Source organism: Xenopus laevis, chromosome 3L, assembly GCF_017654675.1.
Source record: "Xenopus laevis strain J_2021 chromosome 3L, Xenopus_laevis_v10.1, whole genome shotgun sequence".
Lineage (NCBI taxonomy): Eukaryota > Metazoa > Chordata > Amphibia > Anura > Pipidae > Xenopus > Xenopus laevis.
The window spans coordinates 57502541-57525347 of NC_054375.1; the positions used below are offsets into that span (position 1 = coordinate 57502541).

General features: G+C 38.5%; 1 protein-coding gene across 2 annotated transcripts in view; it reads right to left on the reverse strand.

Moving 5' to 3' along the window:
• Positions 1 to 22807, reverse strand: part of slc41a2.L (solute carrier family 41 member 2 L homeolog) — a 40365-nt gene that overhangs the window by 12857 nt on the left and 4701 nt on the right. Inside the window, exons 2-8 of one of the 2 annotated variants that reach the window (XM_018251006.2) lie at positions 21204 to 21772; positions 20410 to 20517; positions 16788 to 16859; positions 15516 to 15660; positions 14156 to 14302; positions 8545 to 8692; positions 6933 to 7012 (exon numbers count right to left, since the gene is read on the reverse strand). In XM_018251006.2, the coding sequence (XP_018106495.1) occupies positions 6933 to 7012; positions 8545 to 8692; positions 14156 to 14302; positions 15516 to 15660; positions 16788 to 16859; positions 20410 to 20517; positions 21204 to 21722 (1219 nt within the window). In that variant the 5' untranslated portion in view covers positions 21723 to 21772. 2 annotated transcript variants of the gene reach the window in all.

The window sequence follows — 22807 nt, forward strand, 5'->3', positions numbered from 1 at the left end:
TTATATATTAACAATAACAGAATGATAGCAGTTAGTTACTAACAAGACAGTCTTACAAGGATTATGTTAGAAAATGTGGCTTGTTTGCTCTGACCCATACATCTGCTAAATCTCTGGTTACTATAATAACTTTACCCCTTCCTCTACTAGGCATTTGGTGAAAATGAATTGAATTGCAGAAAATGGCATTTATGAAAGAGCCTTTATGCGTGTTTAATAATGAATGGGCACCCTTAAACTAAACAGATTTAAGTTGATCAGGGTACCCAGAAAACCAGGGCAAAAGGCTGCAAAGGGAAGCTATGTCCAATTTTTTATAAGGGCTACAGGATTCCAAATGGCCAGTAATTCCAATTGCTTTTCAATCAAGTGCACTTCAATCAGTGCCATTGCTATGATATTTTTAACACTCTTGCTTGAGGAAACAAAATGAAACCATACCTAAATGTTCTGCCTTGTTGTTATTGATGCTATTTTTCTCTGTTCTGCACAGTTTGCTCTCCTCTTTGCCTCAATTATGTGAGCATACAATAGATTAGAAACATGTTTGAAAGAAGTGAATGATGTTCAAACAGACCACAGACTGAAGTATTGTGAATAGGTGGATTCTCAATTATGAAGCAAAAAAATACAATAAATCTAAAAAGAGCCCTTGTGGAGTTCATTGTGCATAAGAATCTTTACACCATTTTGGCTTTGAGGGCTATTCCACACGGGGAGATAGCCACGCGTTTGCGGTCGCGGCGACAAAGCGCCGCGCCAGTCGCCGCGACCGGCGCAGGCGACAGTTTTGTATGGGCGCCTATGTAAAAACGCCTGTGCTAACCACACGAGGCGATGCGCTTTTCAACAGTCGCCTGAAAATGCCTCGCCAGGCTTTGTCGCCGCGACCGCAAACGCGTGGCTATCTCCCCGTGTGGACTAGCCCTGAAAGCTATAGGAACATATTGTTCTGTTTCTTTCTGGTCATTCCGAATTAGCGTTCAACTGTTTGGCTGCTAATTATAGTTCATATCTTCTGCACTTTAATATGAATAGCAACTGGTTATTTTATGCTAATGGTTTCATATGAGATTTGAATCATCTTTCCTTTAATCCACAAGGCAAGGGCAATTGCTATAGATGTACAGATGAATGCATGTGCCCTCTTCTTGATACTATAAGCATCCGTTTTCTCAGTTGTTTTCACGCTAAGCTTTTTATCCCTTCCCATATGGGTCAGACGCTAGCACAGGGACTAGATTGTGGATAGCCCAAATGAACAGATTATAACCTGCCAATGATCCCAGTAATGCCTGGCTCCATGCACAATTCCAGTTTAAATGACAAGGAAACCCTGATTAGAAATGCTGGCATCCAGATAGAGCACATAAAAAATAATGAATAGCCCCTCACCAAGAGTTTCCAGCACGCACGGTTTCCCAAGAATCTGTAAATCAACGCTGCATTTACACACGAGGAGAACGGCACTTCCATCTAAGCTGAGCTCCTGGACTAAGACCAAGATGGGTTGCATGCCTAGAAGTACCTTTGTGATCGCAAGAGCATAAAGTTCTCAGAATGCATAGGGTTGCGGGCAGTGACTGCAAATGTGAAGAAGATATTCAGTGATCCCTGTGAATGACGTAGATGGATCAAAATGGCACCCGCATGCGGCGACCTGGGAAATACTATATTGAGCTGCATAACTAAACAAGTAAAGTTTTCATGCTGATGAAACATAGCGGTTTGCAAGGGGCAATGGAGTACTACTGTTGGGCAAAGAGATGATTTGAGGACTTTCCTTGCTCTTTAAGTAAAGAAATCTTTTATCAGAATTCAAATGTATGCAATGTTTTTTTCTACTCCTAATAAACTATTCAAATGTTCGCTTATTTATTAAAAAATTAGAATCTAGAAAATTTTATTGAATAAAATCATGAAAAATAACTTGAACATCTACTCAACATTTTCATCAAGTTTTAGAAACTTGCATTGAAAAAAGGACTTTAAATTTGCCATAGATGGCTCCCATTGACTTTACTCTGCAACTTTTAGATGCCAAATATTTGAATTTGAATGTTCAAATTTTTTGGGAAAAAAAAACATGTACATTAGCATTTTGGAAAGAATAATTTGAATTCACGAGTTTCAACTCAAAATATTCTGAATCGTGGCAAAAATGCAAATTCAAATGTTAATAAATCAGCCCCTTAGTGCGAAAAGACATAGCAGGAAGGAGGTCCCTGTCCCATTGAACTAACATTGTATGTACATGTGGAATAGCTGGTTATCCCAAACATGAGTCTTTAGCTGGTCCAAATTTACTTTTTTCATGCAAAATAACAAGGCTGTTGCTAGAGGCATAAATTGAAAAATGAAAACCATTGACTCTTCTCCTGTATGGAGATCTAAGTGCTGCAAAAAACAATTGTGTAGTATAAAAACCTCTACTTGTAACCTTATATATACACACAGTCTGTCTTCAATTACACCTGCTCCATTGCTCCTTACTGCCAAAAACATTATGTGCCATTTTCTCTGCCCTTATGTCATAGCTAGGGAATATGCTTTTATCTTTGAAAGTGTGTTTATCTGGTTACATATCTAAAGCTGGCCAAACACTATAAGATCCACTTGCTTGGTGATTCCCCGATATGCACACCAACGACAGGGATATATTTGCCTAATCTGGACGTTAGGCTCTCTGGCCGAACGATCGGATCACAAAGAGGCGCAATGGGCTCCGACAGGTCCATCACCGGAAAAATGAAACCTTCCCAATTGATATAGTGGCCAGATATCTATCGAGAAGACCCGTTGGAAGACCCTTATATATAGACAGATAAGCTGCCGAATTGGTGTAGAGGACTGATTTCGGCAGCTTTAATCTGCCCGTGTATGGCCATTTTAAGGGATAACTCTCAAATATAAGGGTATTACAAGCCACTGAGGAGATTAATGCCAAACCATAGCAACAAGTATACAGTTATTGGACCTGTTATGCAGAATGCTGTGGAGCTGGGGTTTTCCGGATAAAGGATCTTTCCATAATTTGGATCTTCATACCCAAGTCTACTAGAAAATCATGTAAACGTTAAATAGTTGATTTTGCTTCCAAAAAGGATTACGTATATCTTAGTTTGGAAATCATTTACACATTAAATAATCCCAGTAGGTTGGTATTGCTTCCAGTAAGGATTAATTATATCTTAGTTTAGATTAAGTACAAGGTACTGCTTATTATTACAGAGCTGGATTATTTGGTTGTATTGTAGTCTACGGGAGACGGCCTTCCCGTAATTCATAGCTTTCTGGATAACAGGTTTCCTGATAATTGGTCCTATACCTGTACTTCATAAACTCTTATGGAAAGATACTTCTGGAGTAGTGATGAAAAAGAGGGGTGGATTACAAAAATCTGCCAAAATCTGGGGGGAAAGAGAATCAGGAAAGAGAATCAGGAAAGACATGAAGGAGATCTAGGAATGGGAGGGAGAGAGAAAAAAAGGTATGGATGGATTTGATGAAATTACTCTCACTTATAATAACAATTGGTAAACAGTTTGCTATGATATAATGCAAAAAATGAAGCGTAAAAAAAAGAAAGAAAAGTTTTTTTATTTACAAAAGCGCAATAACTGCTAGAGTGGCCCTCTGTCTATAAGGAGTCTAGCTGTTTAAATCTATATTCTGCATTTGGGCTTTCACAGGTAACAGGCCAGTAGCAGGCAAACAACTCTCTCATTGTTGAGGGCTTTGCGGTTTTCACTGCTATTTACCGGTAACACATGCAAATGTGGTTTCTAACCAGCTACTTAAAACAAAGTACAGTGAGCACCATTTATTTTTAAATTTGGGCAAACAGAAAACGGCAGACATATAACCTAATAAAACTTAGAATGAAATACTTATGCTCATTTTCCTGTATAAATTTTCCAAAGCCAGAGGACGTTAAATCTTATAGCATGGAATATTTATACTGAATATCCGGTACACAAAGAGGTTATGGTCAGTGAAGGAGTGACAGAAATGTGCAGTGCAAAGAGCAGCAAGGATAAAGAAAGTGCATTACCATGTTTAGCATCTCCAGATGAATCAAAAATAAAAGGAGCAGAGTATGGACCACTGGCTGTCACGTGGTTCTGATCTAGGCTTCTTATGTCAGTTATTTGTGATTGGGAGAAAATCATTTCATCTCCCTGTGCCTCTAGGCAGGAATTTATTGGAGCCGACAAGATAGGTCACCCTGCCCAATATTTAATGTTAATGGGTTGTTCTGGCCCCATAACAAATAAAACAGTAAGAAGTACAACAAAGTAGATCCACACAGATGCAGACAGCTATTTAAACTCGGTCTTAACTGCTGACACTGTCGGGTTGACCATGCCTGAATACTAAGATTTCACTTTATTAAATGGGTTGAAGCAGCAGCAGTGAGCTCAGAAAAGCCAGTCCAAGTAGATAAGAATTAGCAAAGTAGTCTTCATTTACATGTAATTGCCAGAATGTGTGGAAGTGCTGCAATGCACATAGTTATAGCATAAAGCAGATGTCTGGGGCAAGGAATATACTCGTTTATGTTCTATTGTGTTCTGCTTCCATTCAGATCACAATATACAGCCAGGAGATGTGATGCAATACAGGACTCTCACTTTGGATGTGAAATGACTCTCAGGTATGACTAACATGTTTTTCAGCTCTCCCGCTGCTTGGCTACAAGTTTTTATTATCCTACAGGTTGGGCTTTTAGCTATGCCATTTGTTATTGCCTTGTGCTACCGCACTGTGTGCTATATTGCACATCTCTTTATATCCGTCTGCCTGCAGACAAAGCAACAGCACCCAATGTTCTAGAAACATTCTCTTTTAAATAAGCGAATTTCCCGTGTGCCCTACCAAATCAAAAAATAAGCAGAGCAGTATTATTAGGAATGCCTTGAACAATTACAGTATCCGTCTTAGTTCCTGCTTAGTCTTAAAAGATGAATTTGACAACATGCTCTATCCACTGTACATACAGAGTTGCTATGCTGTTTCAGTTGCTGCTGGCAAAATAAACATCATTTTAACACATATTTCAGGGAATGCTGCCTATTACAGCTGGAAGTGTTTGGGAGGATTTATGACTACTTCATACACCAAGTATGAATTATATGAAAAAAGCAAGAGCTGCCCTCTACTGTTATAATTTCCAATTGTGCAGGAAAAGTTGCCAGCTGTGTTACCTCTGATATAGGTTGCTACAATGAAAGCACTGTAACTGCCTTTCTCTTGCCAGGTTAATATACACAGATATAGTGATTCTGCTGCCACCTTCTGGCCTTGCTTGGGAAATATTTTACTCTGCAGCTTCAGGAAAGCTGGTCTAGATATAAAATCATGATCAGTGAGAAGTTATGCTACAGTCGCATGAATATTTTTGCACACACATTCACCCCTTATAAGGGAATGATCCTGGATATTCACTTGATATTTAACAGGCCCTCCAAATACACATTCGCATATGTTCATTATAAGAGAAAGTGATATCCTGAGTAATGATACCTTAACATTGTTCATTGTATCGTAACCACCACCACTCCAAGATTAAACTCAATGAATCATTCATGTCCCATTATGGCTGCCCTATTAAGACAGCAAACTTTCCATGCAGAGTCACAAAAACAGCTAATGCTAAACAGGAGTTTTACGGTTTAATCCATACTGCTTTTTATGCTCAGGTAAAAGGTTATAGTTCTGCCAATTCTGAAATGCAGTGGACTACAGGAAGGTCTAACATAGCCACATCATTTCTCAGGAAAAGGCAGTTCCATTTCAAGATTTGACCACAGCGACTTTATCTTCTTTATAATTGCCAAGTTGACTGGAACAGCAGATTTATGCTTTGAGATGCCTTCAGTTAACGAAGGCGACTTCTTTGTGGGCTCTGGCATTTTCTCTACAGCATACAAATTATATGGAGACTCAGAATAAGCATTCCTCTCTGAAGCTAGAGGGTTCTTTTAATGGAGAAAGATTTTCCTGCAGGGTAATGTCACCTAAAGAAGGCTCTTAACCCATTACAGGTATGGGACCGGTTACCCAGAATGCTTGGGACCTTTCCGGATATTGGATCTTTCCATAATTTAGATCTTCATACCTTAAGTCTACTAAAATAAGATTTAAACATTAATTAAACCCAGTAGGATTGTTTTGCTTCGAATAAGGATTAATTATATCTTAGTTTGGATCAAGTACAATGTACTGTTTTATAAATACAGAGAAAAAGGAAATCATTTTTAAAATTGGTTATTTGTATAAAATGGAATCTTTGGGAGACGACCTTTCCGTAATTTGGAGCTTTCTGGATATCGGGTTTCTGGATAACATATCCCATACCTATACTAGTTTCCAAACTCTGCAACATTGAGTAAGAATCTATGCCATTTGAAAATGGCGCAACTTGATACCTTTCCAAGGGAAGATGCTATTGCCACAGCCCAAAGTTAATTTAAGGTGTAGCCACAAAAGAAACACAACCATGCTAGGACCTTACAGAAGCCAAAATTTCGAGTAACGTTACAAGCATATGCTGATCTCAGAGCAATTTAAAGGAAAGGATGCACCACCCAGTATTATTGATTCCTGTGTTTAGAAATTCTTTCCATTCTCTAGGTAGGACAAGAAGCTGCACACTGAGTAATTAAGAGTGCTCTAGAGCTGATTAAATGTTGATAAACTTACTGTTAAACTCTGTTTAAGATGAAACATTTGTATTAATGTATTAAGACATAATGAATGCGGTGAACAGCAAAAAATATATTTGCATTAAGGTAGGAGTGACATTAATTATATAGAAGTTTCTGCATATTTTTATATTACCCATTCATTACTTGGACCCTTTTCACAGCATGCATGTGATCACAGTGACAAAAAGCTTTATAAAAGTATTCTTCATGTAGCATTCTTACCATTTATCACTGGAGTATAGACAACAATCCCAACAAGATTTGGATCAGACACAGTAGTGTCTAGTATAAGGCCACCAATGCTGAAAAAAACACAAAAAGCATTTAATTGAGTAGCGTGCCCCAGGTAGCTAATGATTTATTTAAAAACTTGATTTACAATTCTAAGTTCAAATGAATGCAAGGTTCTTTAGGAATTTTCACAGCTTTGACGCAAGCAATGCACCAAGGTTTAAACTTCCTTTGTAGTCAGTCTCATACAAACTCACTCTGCTTTGGGCTTTTTGCTTAATTAGCATTTAATTAAGGATACCATGCTAAGATATAAAATAGGAATGGAAAAGAATAAGTTCAAAGGGGTGTCTTGCAGTAACTATTATACTATTTTTTATCAAAACTAGTAATGTGGGTAGTGTATGATGTTTAAAAAAAACTATAAAAGAAAACTATTTCATAGCAATAGTACAGAGAAACAGAAATGCCAACAGGTTTCTTAATTCTTAAACCTGATGCCTAGGCACAAAAAAGACAAATAGTGATATGCATGCAGTGTTTAATGTATCAAGGGAAGAACTTCTTCCAAACCTATTTTTAAGCTGGTCACATACCAACTGTTTTATACAGCAGGATTGGTAGAAGACCCAAGTATATGAACCATGGAGTTTGAGCGAGTTCTGCAGTGTGATTTGACAGGATAAATTTTAATGGGCAATAAGCCTTTATCCCCGTTTTATTGCCTTAATAAAAGCATATTAAGAGGGAACTGTTTTGATTCATTAAAGAAGAAAAATGATTACACTGTGGTGCACTCCAAATGGCTAAAAGTCAGAATGTCTCCTGGAGCTGCTAAAAGTCTTGGCCCTCAAGAACGCACCATTATTCAGTGCTTAGACAGAGTAAGGGAACATCTTGAAGTTTTTCATTCAGATAAATCCCTTAGTCTTGTTCCAACCTCGAACAGATAAATAAATCCCTACTTACTATAGCAAAGAACTTATGCTTAGATCCCCTATACGCTACTCTGCAGTCTGGAACTGATTGCTGCACCCGTCTGTAGATCTCCAAGTTGGAGAAGATTGGAATGCAGCACAAATGAATACTATATTGATTTAATGCAAGTATATTGGAGATACAATCTACTACAGGGATCCCCAACCATTGGCCCGTGAGCAACGTGTTCCCAGTGGCCTCAAAGCAGGATCTTATTTTTGAGTTCCTGGCTTAAAGGCAAGTTTTGGTTGCATAAAAAACAGGTGCACTGCCAAACAGAGCCTCCTGTAGGCTGTCAGCCCACATATGGGCTACCAATTAGCCAATCCCAGCCCTTACTTGGCATCCCCAGAAACATTTTTCATTCTTGTGTTGCTCCCCAACTCTTTAGGAACCCCCGCACTAATATAACAGTCCACATCTAGACACAAACAATATGAATAGTAGAATATCTGTTGAATACTATATCTGCCCATAGAACAATGAATTTCTTCAAAATACAAAGCTGGTCTTTATGTCTTTATATAACCTGCACAGGGCTGCATAGTAATAAGAACATCATGTCTTTAAAGAATTTCAGAGCTCTGAACCACTGCAAGAAACAAAATTGCCTAATGAAACAAACCTGCTAATAAGCATTGCGGTAATGACCGGCTCCCAGCCGGAATGAAGAACAGTTCTTGTGGCTGGATGTTTAGATGCTATAACAATCCATATTGGTGTCATTGCTAAAAAGAAAACCCCAACTAATGGGGATACAAATGCGTAGGAACCTAGAACAGTGAATATAGATGAGGTTAGAACAACATATCCACCATAACATGCAATTAAACAATATAATGTAAAAAAACAGACTTGGTTTATTTTAAAATTAGATTAATCAAGTAATAAGGATTAATTATATCTTAGCCTGGGTCAAGTACAAGGTACTGTTTATTATTACAGAGAAAAGGGAAATCATTTTTAAAAATCTGAATTATTTGGATTATGGAAGACGGACTTTATGTAATCGGAGCTTTCCGGATAACGGGTTACCGGATAATGATTCCATAGCTGTATATATAAACTATCAATGGGTCTGTATATAGTGAATAAAGTACTCCCTTTTGTAAAATATAAGGATATTATAAGTTAGCGAGGAGTTCCAAGACCATATAAAGACGAGAGTGATTTTATACAGGACATGGAACTCCGAGGTGACTTCTAATATCCTCATATTTTGCAACATGGGGTACTTAATTTCTTATAGCACACAAGTTTCAGTGAGTCATGTGACAGAAATGAAATCAGTAAGTTCCGATTATAGCGGATGCACCATTTATAAGGATATCATTTACAGGATATTCATGGATCTTATGCATCATATGTATATTATATAGGAGTACGGAGAATCATTTGGAAGGTTTGAACTTTGATGGACTAAATTGGACCCAATTTCCAATAAAAGCTTTGTGTAATCTAAGACATAAGTGCATGAGAAAGGTCTGGTAAGACCTCACCTTGCGTATGCAGTGCAGTTTTGGAATTCGGCCCTTAAAGGAGAATTCAACCTGTAGGGAAAAAAACCCATACCCCCCTCCCTCCTCCCCCCCAGGTTAACTACCCCCCCCCCAGGGAAATGCCCCATACTCCATACTTACCCCTCCCCGCAGATTCTTCCAGCGGAGTTCCACGCATCCATCTTCCGGCTCCTCGGTAAGCTGACTGAAAGATCGGCAATTTCCGTGTAATTCCGTGCATGCGCAGTTGTCGCAAACCAGCAACTGCTCCAACTGCGCACGTGCAAAAATACCAATCTCCCAGTCAGTTTACAGAGGAGGCAGAAGATGGATGCGTGGAACTCCACTGGAAGAATTTTCGGTGAGGGGTAAGTATGGCGTATGGGGCATTTCCCCAGGGGGTAGTTAGCATGGGGGGAGGAGGGAGAGGGGTCTACCTGGGGTGGGGGGGTACGCGTTTTTTTCCCCACAGGTTGATTTCTCCTTTAAGAAGGATATGCATGAGCTGGAAAGAGTGCACAGACATGCAACTAAACTGCTATAAGCAAATAACAAAATACACAGATAAAATTATTTTACTAAAAAGAAGAGGCAAGAAAGTCCTCCTGAGATTTAGACATGAGGGAAAGTGATTGTCTGCCAACTTGTGACTTTACTGCAAGCACGGAAAGCTAATTAGATATGGGAAGGCAATTAGATGAAATGTATAAAGCAGAAGAAATCGGTTTATTAATCTAGATTTGTGAGTTGAGTTGTTGCTTCATGGAATGTCATTAGAACTATGTGTAATAATACCTTTAGTGTGGTGGGGATGACTCAAGGAGGGGACACCCACCACATCCTCTCATGGTGCTTCCAGTTTTGACGCAAGCGATTTGCCAGACGTCAAAGCGATTGGTGTGAAATTCGAATATTTAAAGGGACCGTGCACAATTGTTCACTGCCCAATGCAGGTCTATTTTCAATAGTTCCTGAGTGCGATTTCTAGTGTTTCTGATCTGTTCTTCAACCTGCCTGTCCCTGACCTTGTCTAGTTTGCTACCTGACCTTTGCCCGTGTACGGACTACTCTCTCTGTTCCTGTACTGCGATATTGGTGTATTGACCCGGCTTGTGACCTTGACTACACTCTTGTCTCCTGATTGTGTACTGCTCTGCCTGATATTGACCTGTTTTCAGGTGCGATTCCCTTGTCTGCACAGAACGCTCACCTTGGTCCCCTCACTTAAGAGCTGGAGGCATCTGAGTAGCAGAGGGCTCCTATTGAAGCAAAAGGCAGCTGTTACAGGTGAGGCCGGGACCTTGGGGTTTGTTCTGGGTTTGGGATACCTTACTTAACACTATGGTAGAATCACTGCTCTATATGTGACCTAGAAAAGAAGGAAGAACATCTGTCCAATCATGTTTTCAAGAGTTAGAATAGAATACGGGACATGGATTGTGGTATTAACTATTCCTTGGAAATTTGCTACATTTTAGAAAATAAAACTGAAAATGTACCGTCTCCAAGTCAAAAAAGGTTTTAAATGGCAACAGAAATATGGATCAATAATTTTATAATTATATTCAAGGTCCCTAAAAATAATTTTAGTTTATAATGCCTATTAAGTCTAAGAGCACCATCACACACTCACTGGCTGCTTTTTAGCATACTAAAAATGTAAATAAACATATTTTGACAAGTCCAGCCTCTTCATTTATCAGTTTAAAAGACTTGCACACATTGCAGCATGTTATAGATGGGTTCTATCGAGTATTCTCTAATTAAGTTTTAATTGTCCTATTAATCTAGCACAAATTATCACCGGGAAGAACTTCCTTTGATATTTATAATAATGAGAAATGTGGCCTAGTGAGAGATCCTTTAATGCCCTGCAAGACACTTCTTCTCTGGGTGAATAATTAAGTGGCAACATAAAGAATGAACAGATGAATTATGCTACACAATGAATGCACAGTGAGCAAGAACAACGCTGTATGTGGTGAGAATGCCCATTTTGGTCTTAAACACATATATATATATATATATATATATATATATATATATATATATTTCTGAGGTAACCAGACAGTAATTGCAAATGTGGGATTTTTGCTAGATTTTACAGCAATATCTATGGAACTCAATAGTAACTATCAAGTATGCAATGTTCCAAATGTCCAGAATGTTTGAGTGACGTCTTGTTGAAACTGAGCAACAAAGAACAAATTATAATGCACCATGATTGCTTTAATTATTTTGTGGGCCCTTGACTTACATGAAGTCTAAGGCTGTTGGGATATAGAGCATTTTGACATGTGATACAATATGTCCTTTTGGTATTTTTTTCAATTTCTAAAGGCTGAACTAAATGGAAGTGTAAGGCAAGGTCAGCTAATGCTGGAGTCAGGAGTAAAAATATATGGAAAATTTAATGTTGACGTAAAAGCAAATTATTATTAAGTAGATATTCCGCCTTTATTTGTGCATATTTTACATCTTTAAAAGCAGACCCCATATAAATGCTTATGGTGCATTTTAAGTGGAACTACAATAAGCATCAATGTACAGACCTACAGTGCAATCAGAAAGTAATGTCTGTAGTGTAAAGGGAAAAAGAAGCTGGATGTACAAAGCACATCCTCAATACATTTTTGGTTCATTGCCTTCTTTTCCCCATAACAGTGTGGCTCTTCCAAGTCTCTTTTTCTTTTACATAACTATGTATAGATGAACAAATTGGGTCGGTGGGTGCAGTAATTTCTAACATGCTTTATTTGATGGATTTGTCCACTCTAGTAAGATTCTAGGCCAGTGCTCTCCAACGGATACGAAATTTTCCAGGGCCAGCTCCCTCTTGAATCACACCACTGCAGAGGAATTATGGTTCACAAGGACCACCATCAGAGGGAAACTCTACTCAGGGACCCTGTGGCAGAGAGGGCCATAAATTCCCAGGTTGGGGTGCAATTAATAGGTTGCGATGGGGTGGGGCTTGCTGGGGTGTGGCAGATCCTGTGCATTTTTACCTTATAATTAAATGGGTATGGCTGGATAAGGGGCTGATCCTGAGTGCATGGGATTTTGTTTTTAATGGAGCACCCATTTACCTGCTAAAAGGCCCCTCTGTCCAAGGGGTCCAAATGACCAATATAGTTATAACTATGGCCACTTGTGAGAATGACCTTGCTAACTTGGTAGTACAGGGTCTAAGAGTTCTTAATAGAGGCCCTGGGTTTAGTAAACGTTGAGCTAACACCTATAATACACACGTTCACATGAACTGAAAATCAAGGTCACATAATGCACATATTTTCTGTTTCGGGCCAAAAAAAACATCTGCCACTGGTCAATCAGGCTTGGTCAGATCTCAAATAATTTTTTATTTGAGATCTTTGCTTTCTAACTTTCGCTCCAAAACCTGTGGCGGTGGAGAGGTTAGTTAACCAAGGGCTAGGAAAAGCTTAATACTAACCACAGCTATGCAGTGCAAGGGCAAAAAACAATACCTTGTTTTTGTTTTGGGCCTTGTGTATTTGCTAACCTTTTTTTCGCCTGTTAAACTAGCAATTAATACTGGAATGTTGCACTAAATTTTTTTGTAACACGTAGGTGTATATGGTTACTCAAAAAAATATACACATATGTGGGTTTAATGCAAGGATAATTAATTTTTCCCAACATTTTGGGAACCATGGTAGCCTTTCTTTATACTGTACATTTTGTTTTTGTGTAGACAGATTTAACTATTTTGTAATAACCAAAGAGACTGAAGACTAAATAATCATGCTTACATACAATTAAAGGGGGGGGGATAGATGTTTACTAGATCCAAAATGAAGAGTGCATGACTTTCTAGGGAAATATGGCCCTCTGGTGGCATACATGAAATACAACAAGCAGCTTGTACATTTCTAGTAATGAGATTTTAGTTGGGAACAGCTGACCATGAACAAGGAAGATCAAGGAGACATCTTAAAATATATTTCCTTTTGGGTATGCTGGGGGAACATTTTCACTTGAGTACCCCATGGTATGGCATGTATGTTGCTCCAGTTAACATCAATCTGTTCAAGGTAGATATTAAGTAAAGAGCTCCACCCTGACCCAGGGTGCAATAATCTGCACCCTATAAAAGGATATATATAGGAAGCATAGCATAGCACAATTGCCCTGCAAAAGAGGTGGGCTCAAGAGAATGGTACACAAAGAACTGAACACGGCAGCACTTGCTACACGGGATAGGGATTATCTGCTTCAGATGTTTTTTGAATAATAATAGCCAGTTCAACTTTGAAATGTGGGTTGAAACTTTTCAGTGGGTTTGTAAGTGAAACTGCTATTGAAAGTAGCATCTGTCTAGTTATATTCTCTAAACTTCTGACTACTGAAACAATGTAACAGCAGCCAGTTTTAGAGACAAGAGAAAAAAAATGTACTCATACACCAAGGATTAGGAGGAGCAGGTGGAGCACCAATAGTCATCTGATTTCATATCACATGTGCAATCAGTGTACTCCTAATAGCTCAAGTTCAGGCTGGTTAGGGGGGTGAATAAAGTGGGACATACCCTCTTTCTGCTTCCTTGTTGCACATCAACCACAGGTTTTAATAAATCAAGTGTTCGGTTATGTGAATTTAGATAGCAGATGGCCATAAACTACAGTGTATGTGTGTGTTTCATGACATGGCCCTCATCGGTCTTGTAATTAAGGCTAAATGAACATCATTTACATTTGCATAATAAAATATCCTTACCAAGGCAATTGTAAAGTCCCTGACTTATCCAAGCCAATATAGCCAGAGTGATCAGATCCCCAAAGCTGGCTGCTATAGGTGTAGCAACATTGTCTGGATTTATTCCAGTCTTTTTCGATCCTACAATGACTCCAACCATGATTATGCCTGAATTAATGGGATGAGAGCCAAAGAAAAAATAGTCAGTGTTTTAATGATACCGTTTATAAAGAAATATGTTTTGCTATATAACTTGCACCCTTTGGTAAGCCACATTATGAATACATAATTATTGTATTTTTTCCCTTCCCCTAGCCCCATGCAGTTACAGCTTTGGCCTACCTTGACTATAAGTAGCAACCTTCTCTTTTAACTAATTGAGCTCCCTTTTCTTACACAGGGGTCTTTATTATTGTAACCTATCTAGCAGAGATGGAGAACATAGTTAAAAGATGGTTACCCCCTGCGGCCAACTTCTGGTGCAGTAAGTTCATGTGTATGTTTAGTATACAAAATACAGCATTTCAAGCATTATTCTATTTTAGACTTTAGTTCCCCGTTAAATGTCTATTTTTTATGTCTATATTTTTGTGGATCTCAATACATAGCATGTATATACACTCTTGGGAATGTCTAGCATAATACAGATAAGTGGGTTTTGGACCACCACACCACACAAAGTTTACAAAAAATATTTTAACATTTTGTAGACCCAATTTCTTAGTGTCAGTGATTTGTATACCTATCCTTTTTGTTGGTTGTTTGAAAACTCGGTTATCGGATTATGTGTACTCTACTTCCTCAAATGGTAGCATACCATGTGTATTACAAGATTTCACTTAATTTCTTATATTATATGAAAAGAATCTCTAAAATATTGCAAGGTAAAACAAAACATGTATCCTTCCACTTAAATGACCATTATAACCAGGAAACCGGTGGCAAAATTATCAGAATGACAGGATGCTACTTTAGCTTTACCAAGCATTAACTTTAGTAAATAAAAACACACCAAATCGAGGAATTTGGACAAAACCAATAGACTGGGACAAATTCACAGATTCCTCACACATAAGGTATGGCTGTGTTTAAATCTAATTACACGTTGAACATTTTGCCAAATATTCTGTGAAGCATTCAAATGTAATTGAATGCCAAAAAAATGGTCTGATCAATCCCTACTTCAATGACCAAGTGCATATTTACATATACAAATTTTGAGTATCAGAAATGTAAATATGTATCAAGCTTTTTGTGTAAATTTTGAATCACAGAAGAGAAACAGAAATCATTCTTGCCAGCTTGGAAATGAACATACTAGAATCCTAACTGCAATTCAGACAATGATAGGAAATAAGAATAGGGTGTTTAATTATCATACCTTGCAGAAGAGATGCAATAAACGCAGTAGCTACACTACTGGAGCATAGAAGGATTGCATGATCTAACTGGTATTTACCATCTGGGATCCAGCCCAATATAACAGCAAACACGGCTGCCAGAAAGCCAACCACAGTTGCTTGTACCTAGAAACAACCAGCAAAGGTATTATTAAAGTTTTTACTTGATAAAGTCAAAAACGTACATCTATTTAAAGGAAAATAAACGCAATTCATGTAATTTAAAACAATGATGAATGCTTTTGTAATTTCCCAGTGGATTAGCACTTGCTTCTGTTGTGCATTTCAAACCAAAGCAGCAGCAATTCCTACAGTGGCCTTGGTAGTTCAGTGTCCTACACAAGGTCCTAATCCTTCAGTGAATATTATGGGATCCGTTATCTGAAAAGCTGTTATCCAGAAAGCTCTGAATTACAGAAAGGCTGGATCCCATAGACTCCACTTTATCCAAATAATACAATTTTTTGAAAATGATTTCCTTTTTCTCTGTAATTATAAAATAGTACCTTGTACTTGATCCCAACTAAGATATAATTAATCCTTATTGGAAGCAAAGCCAGCCTTTTGGATGTATTTAATGTTTAAATGACTTTCTAGTAGACTTAAAGTATGAAGATCTATATTACGGAAAGATCCATTATCCGGAAACCCCCCCCCCCCAGATCCTGAGCATTCTGGATAACAGGTCCTATACCCGTACCTTACTAATATACTGTAACTAAAAAGGAACTTCACTATAATTTACCTGCCACTATTCTGAACTTTATTCAGCAATGCCTGATTTGCACCATGTATTTAATAATATGAACAGAAATTGATATAATGAGCAACAATAATTTGTCTACAGACACTACTGGTACAGCATGTAGCTCAGTAGTTAAGTGAAGTCAGTTAAGTATAAAACCCATAGAAAATAAATGCAATTAAACACATTTGGACAAACGGACACATCTATCTGTTTTAATAAGTACACCCATAGGAAATACTCAAAGCAGTCAGACACATTCAGACAAACTGACATCTATCTTCTTTGAAAAAAATGTTCAGTTTCAATACTTTCCTGACAGTCACAAAAACATCCAAACCAGTTGGGAAAATTTTGTTAAATAGGAAAAAAATGTTTACACTGTTGGGCAATCCTTCTGGTTTGCCAAATTAGATGGTTAATAAATCTGCCCCTATATTTAAAACTAAAATCCAACAGAAAAGAAGCAAGGGAAAAAAGGGTAAAACTGGAAATATCTATTATTTACCTGCTTTAAAGCTAAGTTGCCAATGATTAGGTTCCACTTCTCTATAGGCGAGTCCATCTTTCCAACATTAACCTATGTAGCAAGAAATAGCAAAAAAATAAATAAAATTTAACAGTACTTTGCAGAACAGGTATCACCAGAAAGAACAGCTCTGCTGGGAAACTAGAAACTATAACTATTTTATTTTTCTCATAATTTCATATGGAGGGGTTATCTTGCATTTATTTTACTTCAGAAAATTAAGACATATGGAATACAGATGCGAGTGGGAATGAACTTATTGCTTACTTTCCTTTACTTTCACAACAGGTGCTCATGTCTGTAGCTCAAAGTTAATTTCATTGGCAAAAATATTTTGTTGCCAGTGGTGAAGCTTACTTTAATTTTTAGGTTTCTATAAATATTTAGCACACCAAGGTTGGTTCCAAAGCAACAGTCACTAAAGGTTATGTCAAACTAGAATACTTTCCTGGCTTTTACAAACAGTAACTTTTAACCAATTACCTGATCTCTACACACACTTTCATATGTGCAGTTAAAAGTGATTGTGTTCACAGAAATATAAAAAAAAATATATATTATAAAGACATATGAAGCAACATAGCACAGGCACAGTTGAGGATGAAGAATCATTAATGTGCTTATTACGTGTGAGAAAGTAAATGAAGGGCGGTGGCCACATTCCCGTGGTTGAGGATTCAAGATTAAGGCAATATGTAATTAACCAGGAAACGATTATTTATAGCCAATTCAGGGCTATAAAGCTTACTCATTTCTATAAATATAGAAGATATTTTGGTTTTCGTGACAGTGAAGACAAGGAAAATATAATTTACTAGAGATATAGAACTGCAAATATTTATATACAAACATAGCTTAGAATGAAATTCTACTACATATGCTAAAAATAAATTAAAATTAACTCAGAAAGTAACGATGTTTGGTATTAAAACAGACAGGAGATATCATCAATAAGGGGGTCCCACATTGACTTTAATTTCTTTAAGCCCATTTTTGCAAAAATGTCTGTGAATTGCACATGCATGCTACATAGGTGGGCAATTTTGCACCAAGGCATGCAGGTATCCATAAAATTGTGAGCAGATCATATTGTGTCATATTCGGCAGGGCCGGAACTAGGGCTAGTCAGAGTAGGCGCCCGCCTAGGGCACAGTCATAGGGGGGCGCACTTTTGAAGGGAAAAAAAAACGTTTTTTTTTGGTTTTTTTTATTTCTTTAAGTTGTAAGGTTTGCCCCAGGCTCCAGCAGTGTTCCGCTCTACTTCCCACCCAGGGGCGCTCCACCAATGAGGCGAGTTGAGAAACTCGTCTCAGGTGACAGCGCTCCCCTAGTTGCCAGGAGCGGCAAAAATGCCGCTCCTGGTAACTAAGAGCTGAATTTCCATTTTTTTAACTCGGAAATTTGTCTCTTCTACTGCAGAGAGCACAATTGCACTAGCGATGTAGACATCCCCCTCCGGCGCTAAAAATGTGTGTGCTATGGAAAGGGGTAGGTAGTGAACGAAGGCCGCCGCCTCAGGTGGCAAAATGGCCAGATCACCACTCTCCCCACCTCCCGCTTACTTGCCCTTTGCCCGGCATCAGACTACTGACTGTGCCTCTTTCCAGTAGTACAGATTTCTTCTACCGCGATGTGGAAGTGGATGCATATGCGCTGTAGTAAGTGGCGCTTGGTGAGGTCACTCCGCATAGTGAGGCAGAGAGCTATGCTGGCCTGACGCGTTGGTGTGCCGCACATTGAAGGGAGCCAGACGGTGCGGGATTCTTCCGACTGGGCAGGCTGTTGTTGGAGAAGTTGAAGAACAGTGAGCAGAGCACTGAGCAGTGAGGTACAGATCTGGGGCAATGTTTTTACTGCTGCTGCTGCTCTGGCACAGACTTGGGGGTGCAATGCTGGCACAACAGGCACAGACTTAGAGGGTCAATAGGCACAGACTTAGGGAATCAATGCTGGCACAACAGGTACAGACTTGGGGGGCAATATTTTGGCTACAGGTTGACACAGGTACAGATTGGGGCAATATTTTGGGTGCTGCTGGCTGGCACAGGTACAGTTTAATTCATTAATATGTTGTAAGGTTTCTTTATTAAAAAAATGTGATTATGTGGGAAATGGTCATACAGAACAGGGGCGGGGGGGGCACTGATTGAAGCCCTTGCCTAGGGTGCCAAACTACCTTGGCCCGGCCCCTAAAGTTAGATATCAGCAGTCCTTTTATTTGTGATGTCCCAATTTTCCTTTTGTTTTCCCACTGTATTGGCCAAAAAATGCCCCATGTGCCAGTAGCCTTTTTACAGGCTACAATCTAGAAAAAAAGTCTCTGGAGGCAATCTTCTTCTAACTGCTCTATAAAGACAGAGGGCCGTGCAATATAGAGGACCAGAATACCATCAAACTGTGACCTCCCAACTGTTGGAAGGGCCTTGATCCAAGCTGTGGGAGGGTAAAAGTTTTACATGCTTTGTGAATTGGGATTAGTAGAAACAGCATGAGGAAATTTATATATTACATATACAAACTGCACACACCTACACTACAAACAGACATACACAATCTTATGGGAATTTATGCACCTGACAGAGGTTGTGCTTGGTCTTCCAAAATGCTGTGCTTGCTATTAATAATCTGTTACAGCCCTACTATTTGGGGCATGCACTCCATAAATAAATCTAATTATCACTTATTATAGAATATATTAACTGTTCTGGTATGCAGACACTAAATGGAATTCTGTACCAATGCACAGAGTGTCTCGTGATTAGATGTGCACAGTTACCCCAGGCAAGATGGAGACACTTATTTTGCCACTTTTTAAGAAAAACGTGTATCCCATATAAACGGTAATAAAAGGAACTAAGTTTGCCCAGGAGCAGTAACCCATAGTAATCAATAAAATGTTTGCTTCTTAACAGGTGACCAGCAAATTCTACTTGCCTTTTTCAGCAGGATTCGGTAGAATCCTTCTGACAGCCGAAACTAATCCGAATCTTAATTTGCATATGCAAATTAGGGGTGGGGAGGGAAATTGTGTGACTTTTTGTCAGAAAACAAGGAAGAAAAAAACGGTTTCCCCCTTCCCACCCCTAATTTGCATATGTAAATTAGGGTTCGGATTCAGTTCGGTATTCGGCTGAATCTTTCATAAAGGATTTCGGGTGTTCGGCCGAATCCAAAATAGTAGATTCAGTGCATCCCTAAACAATACATCTCAAAAGGTCAACCACAAGCAAATGGTAAGCTTCCATTGACTCTTAGCAATTTCATCATCATACTGAAAATGATCACTCTGTATGGTATTCATTCTCTGCACAATAATCATCCTTTCTATTGTATCACTAACACTGCAGGAATACCACTGGGGCCACACAGGAGAAACATGGACACTATACTTATAATGATACATTGTAGCTATAGGGCCAGTTCCCCCAATGATAACAAATAGTCAAATTAAATTGATGGACATTGGTTGTTTATATAGAGTGCCAGAATGAATGCTACGTGTTGCCATTTGCTTACATGACGCTATAAGGTTAGGTTAAAATTATTAAAATGTGAAATTCATATTGACTTGCATGAATACATTTCTTGGAATCATACTTACTGCAGTTGAAAGCCTGGATGCCAATGTCATTTCTAAGTTCCCCTTAAGACCAAGTAGCGCAGGAACCAGGATAAAGACTTCTGTAAGATTTTTGAATACATCCCAGTGCTGTTAAAAAAAATGGTTTTAATTTTTTTTTTTTTGATAATATATCCATTCTTGCATTGACATATAATTTTTTAATCTGAAAAGGCATTTATAATTGCTGCCTCAATAAGAAATATATGATTTTCTTGTTGCACCTGGAAAACATGTGGATTCATGTCTTTAACCTTTTAACTGCCAGCAACATAGAATCTACAATGCGGACATAAAATTAAACAGTGCCTTGCGATCTAGATTCCACATATCTGTTGTTTTGTATTATGCAATGGGCAACATGTATTTTCTACAACTTTGCCTTACTTTTTACGAATTTTCCTTTAGTACTATACTTTTTAGCAAAAAAATAAAGAGAAGGTTTAATAAATATTTGGAGGGAAAAAAAATAAGGCAGAATAAAGATGGCATCTGCATCAGTGATTTAACTCTTTAATGGTCAACCAAACAGCAAAGCAGCTCAGAATTGCTGAGGAGAAAACATCATACAGGTATGGATGCTCAGGACCTGGGGTTTTCTGGATAACGGATCTTTCAGTAATTTGGATCTTTATATCTTAAATCTACTAGAAAAGCATGTAAACATTAAATAAACCCAATCAGCTGTTTTTGCTGGATATTATGTACTCTACAAATAACTGTTCTCTGCGCCAGAGTTGACATGTAAACAAACACATGATAATTTAAAAACCAACCTGGACAATGTCCAAAACCATGCCAGCTGACACAGTTCCAAACCCAGCCAGTAAAAATGGCACAAGTATTTGCAACGCCATGGCAATGCTAGATTCTTTAGTCTGTTTTTTGCTCCCCTCGACAAGGGCATCTTTATCTCCATCAGCAGATGACCTGCTGTCCTGCAGCATAGCATCAGTTTCAGATGCATTGATTCCATCACAGTAATCATAACCATCAAAGTCATAATTTGTACTGCAAAGGCTTGAACAATGGAGGCCATTTCCAAGATAATTTGGTTCTGACAAATTATGGAATTCCAAGTGCTGGTCAGTTCGAATGTTAAAACCATAACCAATGGGTGTCAATCCATTGACCTTCTTCAGTCTCTCTTCTTGACCCGTCTGGCACACAACAGGAACCATGCTCAAAAGAAGAGATAAAAACTTGTCTGATTGAATTGCGTTTACGTTAATATTCCTGTCGACAGGGCTTTCATTTGAATGTCTTTTATACGGCTCTCCAGTGTTGGCTGTCATTGTCTCTCAGCTGTCCTCTCAGAGCTGGAGGAATACTGTAAAAGAGGACCCTGTAAGAGTCATAAAATATAGTTAAAATATATATAACAATACTGCACCTTCACTAAAGGAAGACTGTACCAAATTCAAATGTATTCGAAGAAAATAAACAGGAAAGTCTATCCATGCTCAAAACAATTACAAAGACAAAGCTCTTCTTACACATCTACCACTCACCCATAGACTTTCTCTCCCCATCGAACCTTGTCATGTAATAAAAGGCTATTAAGTAGCAGCTCGGGAAACACAGGTAAAACCAGTATCATTCCAAGTGACCAGAAGAAGGAATGAGGACATGCAAAAAGAAGCCTTGGTTCCAAAGTGCTCTGTTATGTCAGGTTCTCAGCTGTCAAAGTCCTTATCCTGTTATGACAGCAGAGGCCCCAACTAATAATTTTGAAAGCAGCCCTATGGCACTGACATATTTAACAATGTTCACTCACAGCTTAAGTGGGAATAAGAATAGGGATATTTAATTATTTATCTCTCTTCTTTTATTCAGATGCTCTATATTTCTTCTTCCACTGGTTGTTTGGTAGGGTAACCAGCATGCAGACATAACATGGCCATACATTTCCCTGGATACTGCCCATCACTTACCAGCCTCTTCTTTTGTTGTTCTAGTTGCCTGAAACTAGTCAACAGGTAGGCTGATTCAACATTATAACAGGAGATTCAATCAGTCAATTAAAATCAGTCCACTAAACTTACATAACACATCACCAGACAAGGCTGTCCCCTCTCCCCATTGTTATTTGCTCTACCCATGGAGCCCCTACTGTACAACGTCTGCTCACATCCTGGCATAACAGGTTTTAAAATGGTGCCCCTGGAGGTGCGTATTCAAATGTACACAGACGATATCTTGCTATATGTATGGGAGACAGGGGGAAAACTATCCTGAAAGTTCAAGACATACTGTGGAGGTTTGGTCTAAACGTACAAAACAGAGCTGCCTTTCTCTGTAATGTTAGAAGAAATAGCTGGCCTGGAGACCACATACAATTTACTTCATTAAAGGGGTTGTTCACCTTCCAATATTTTTT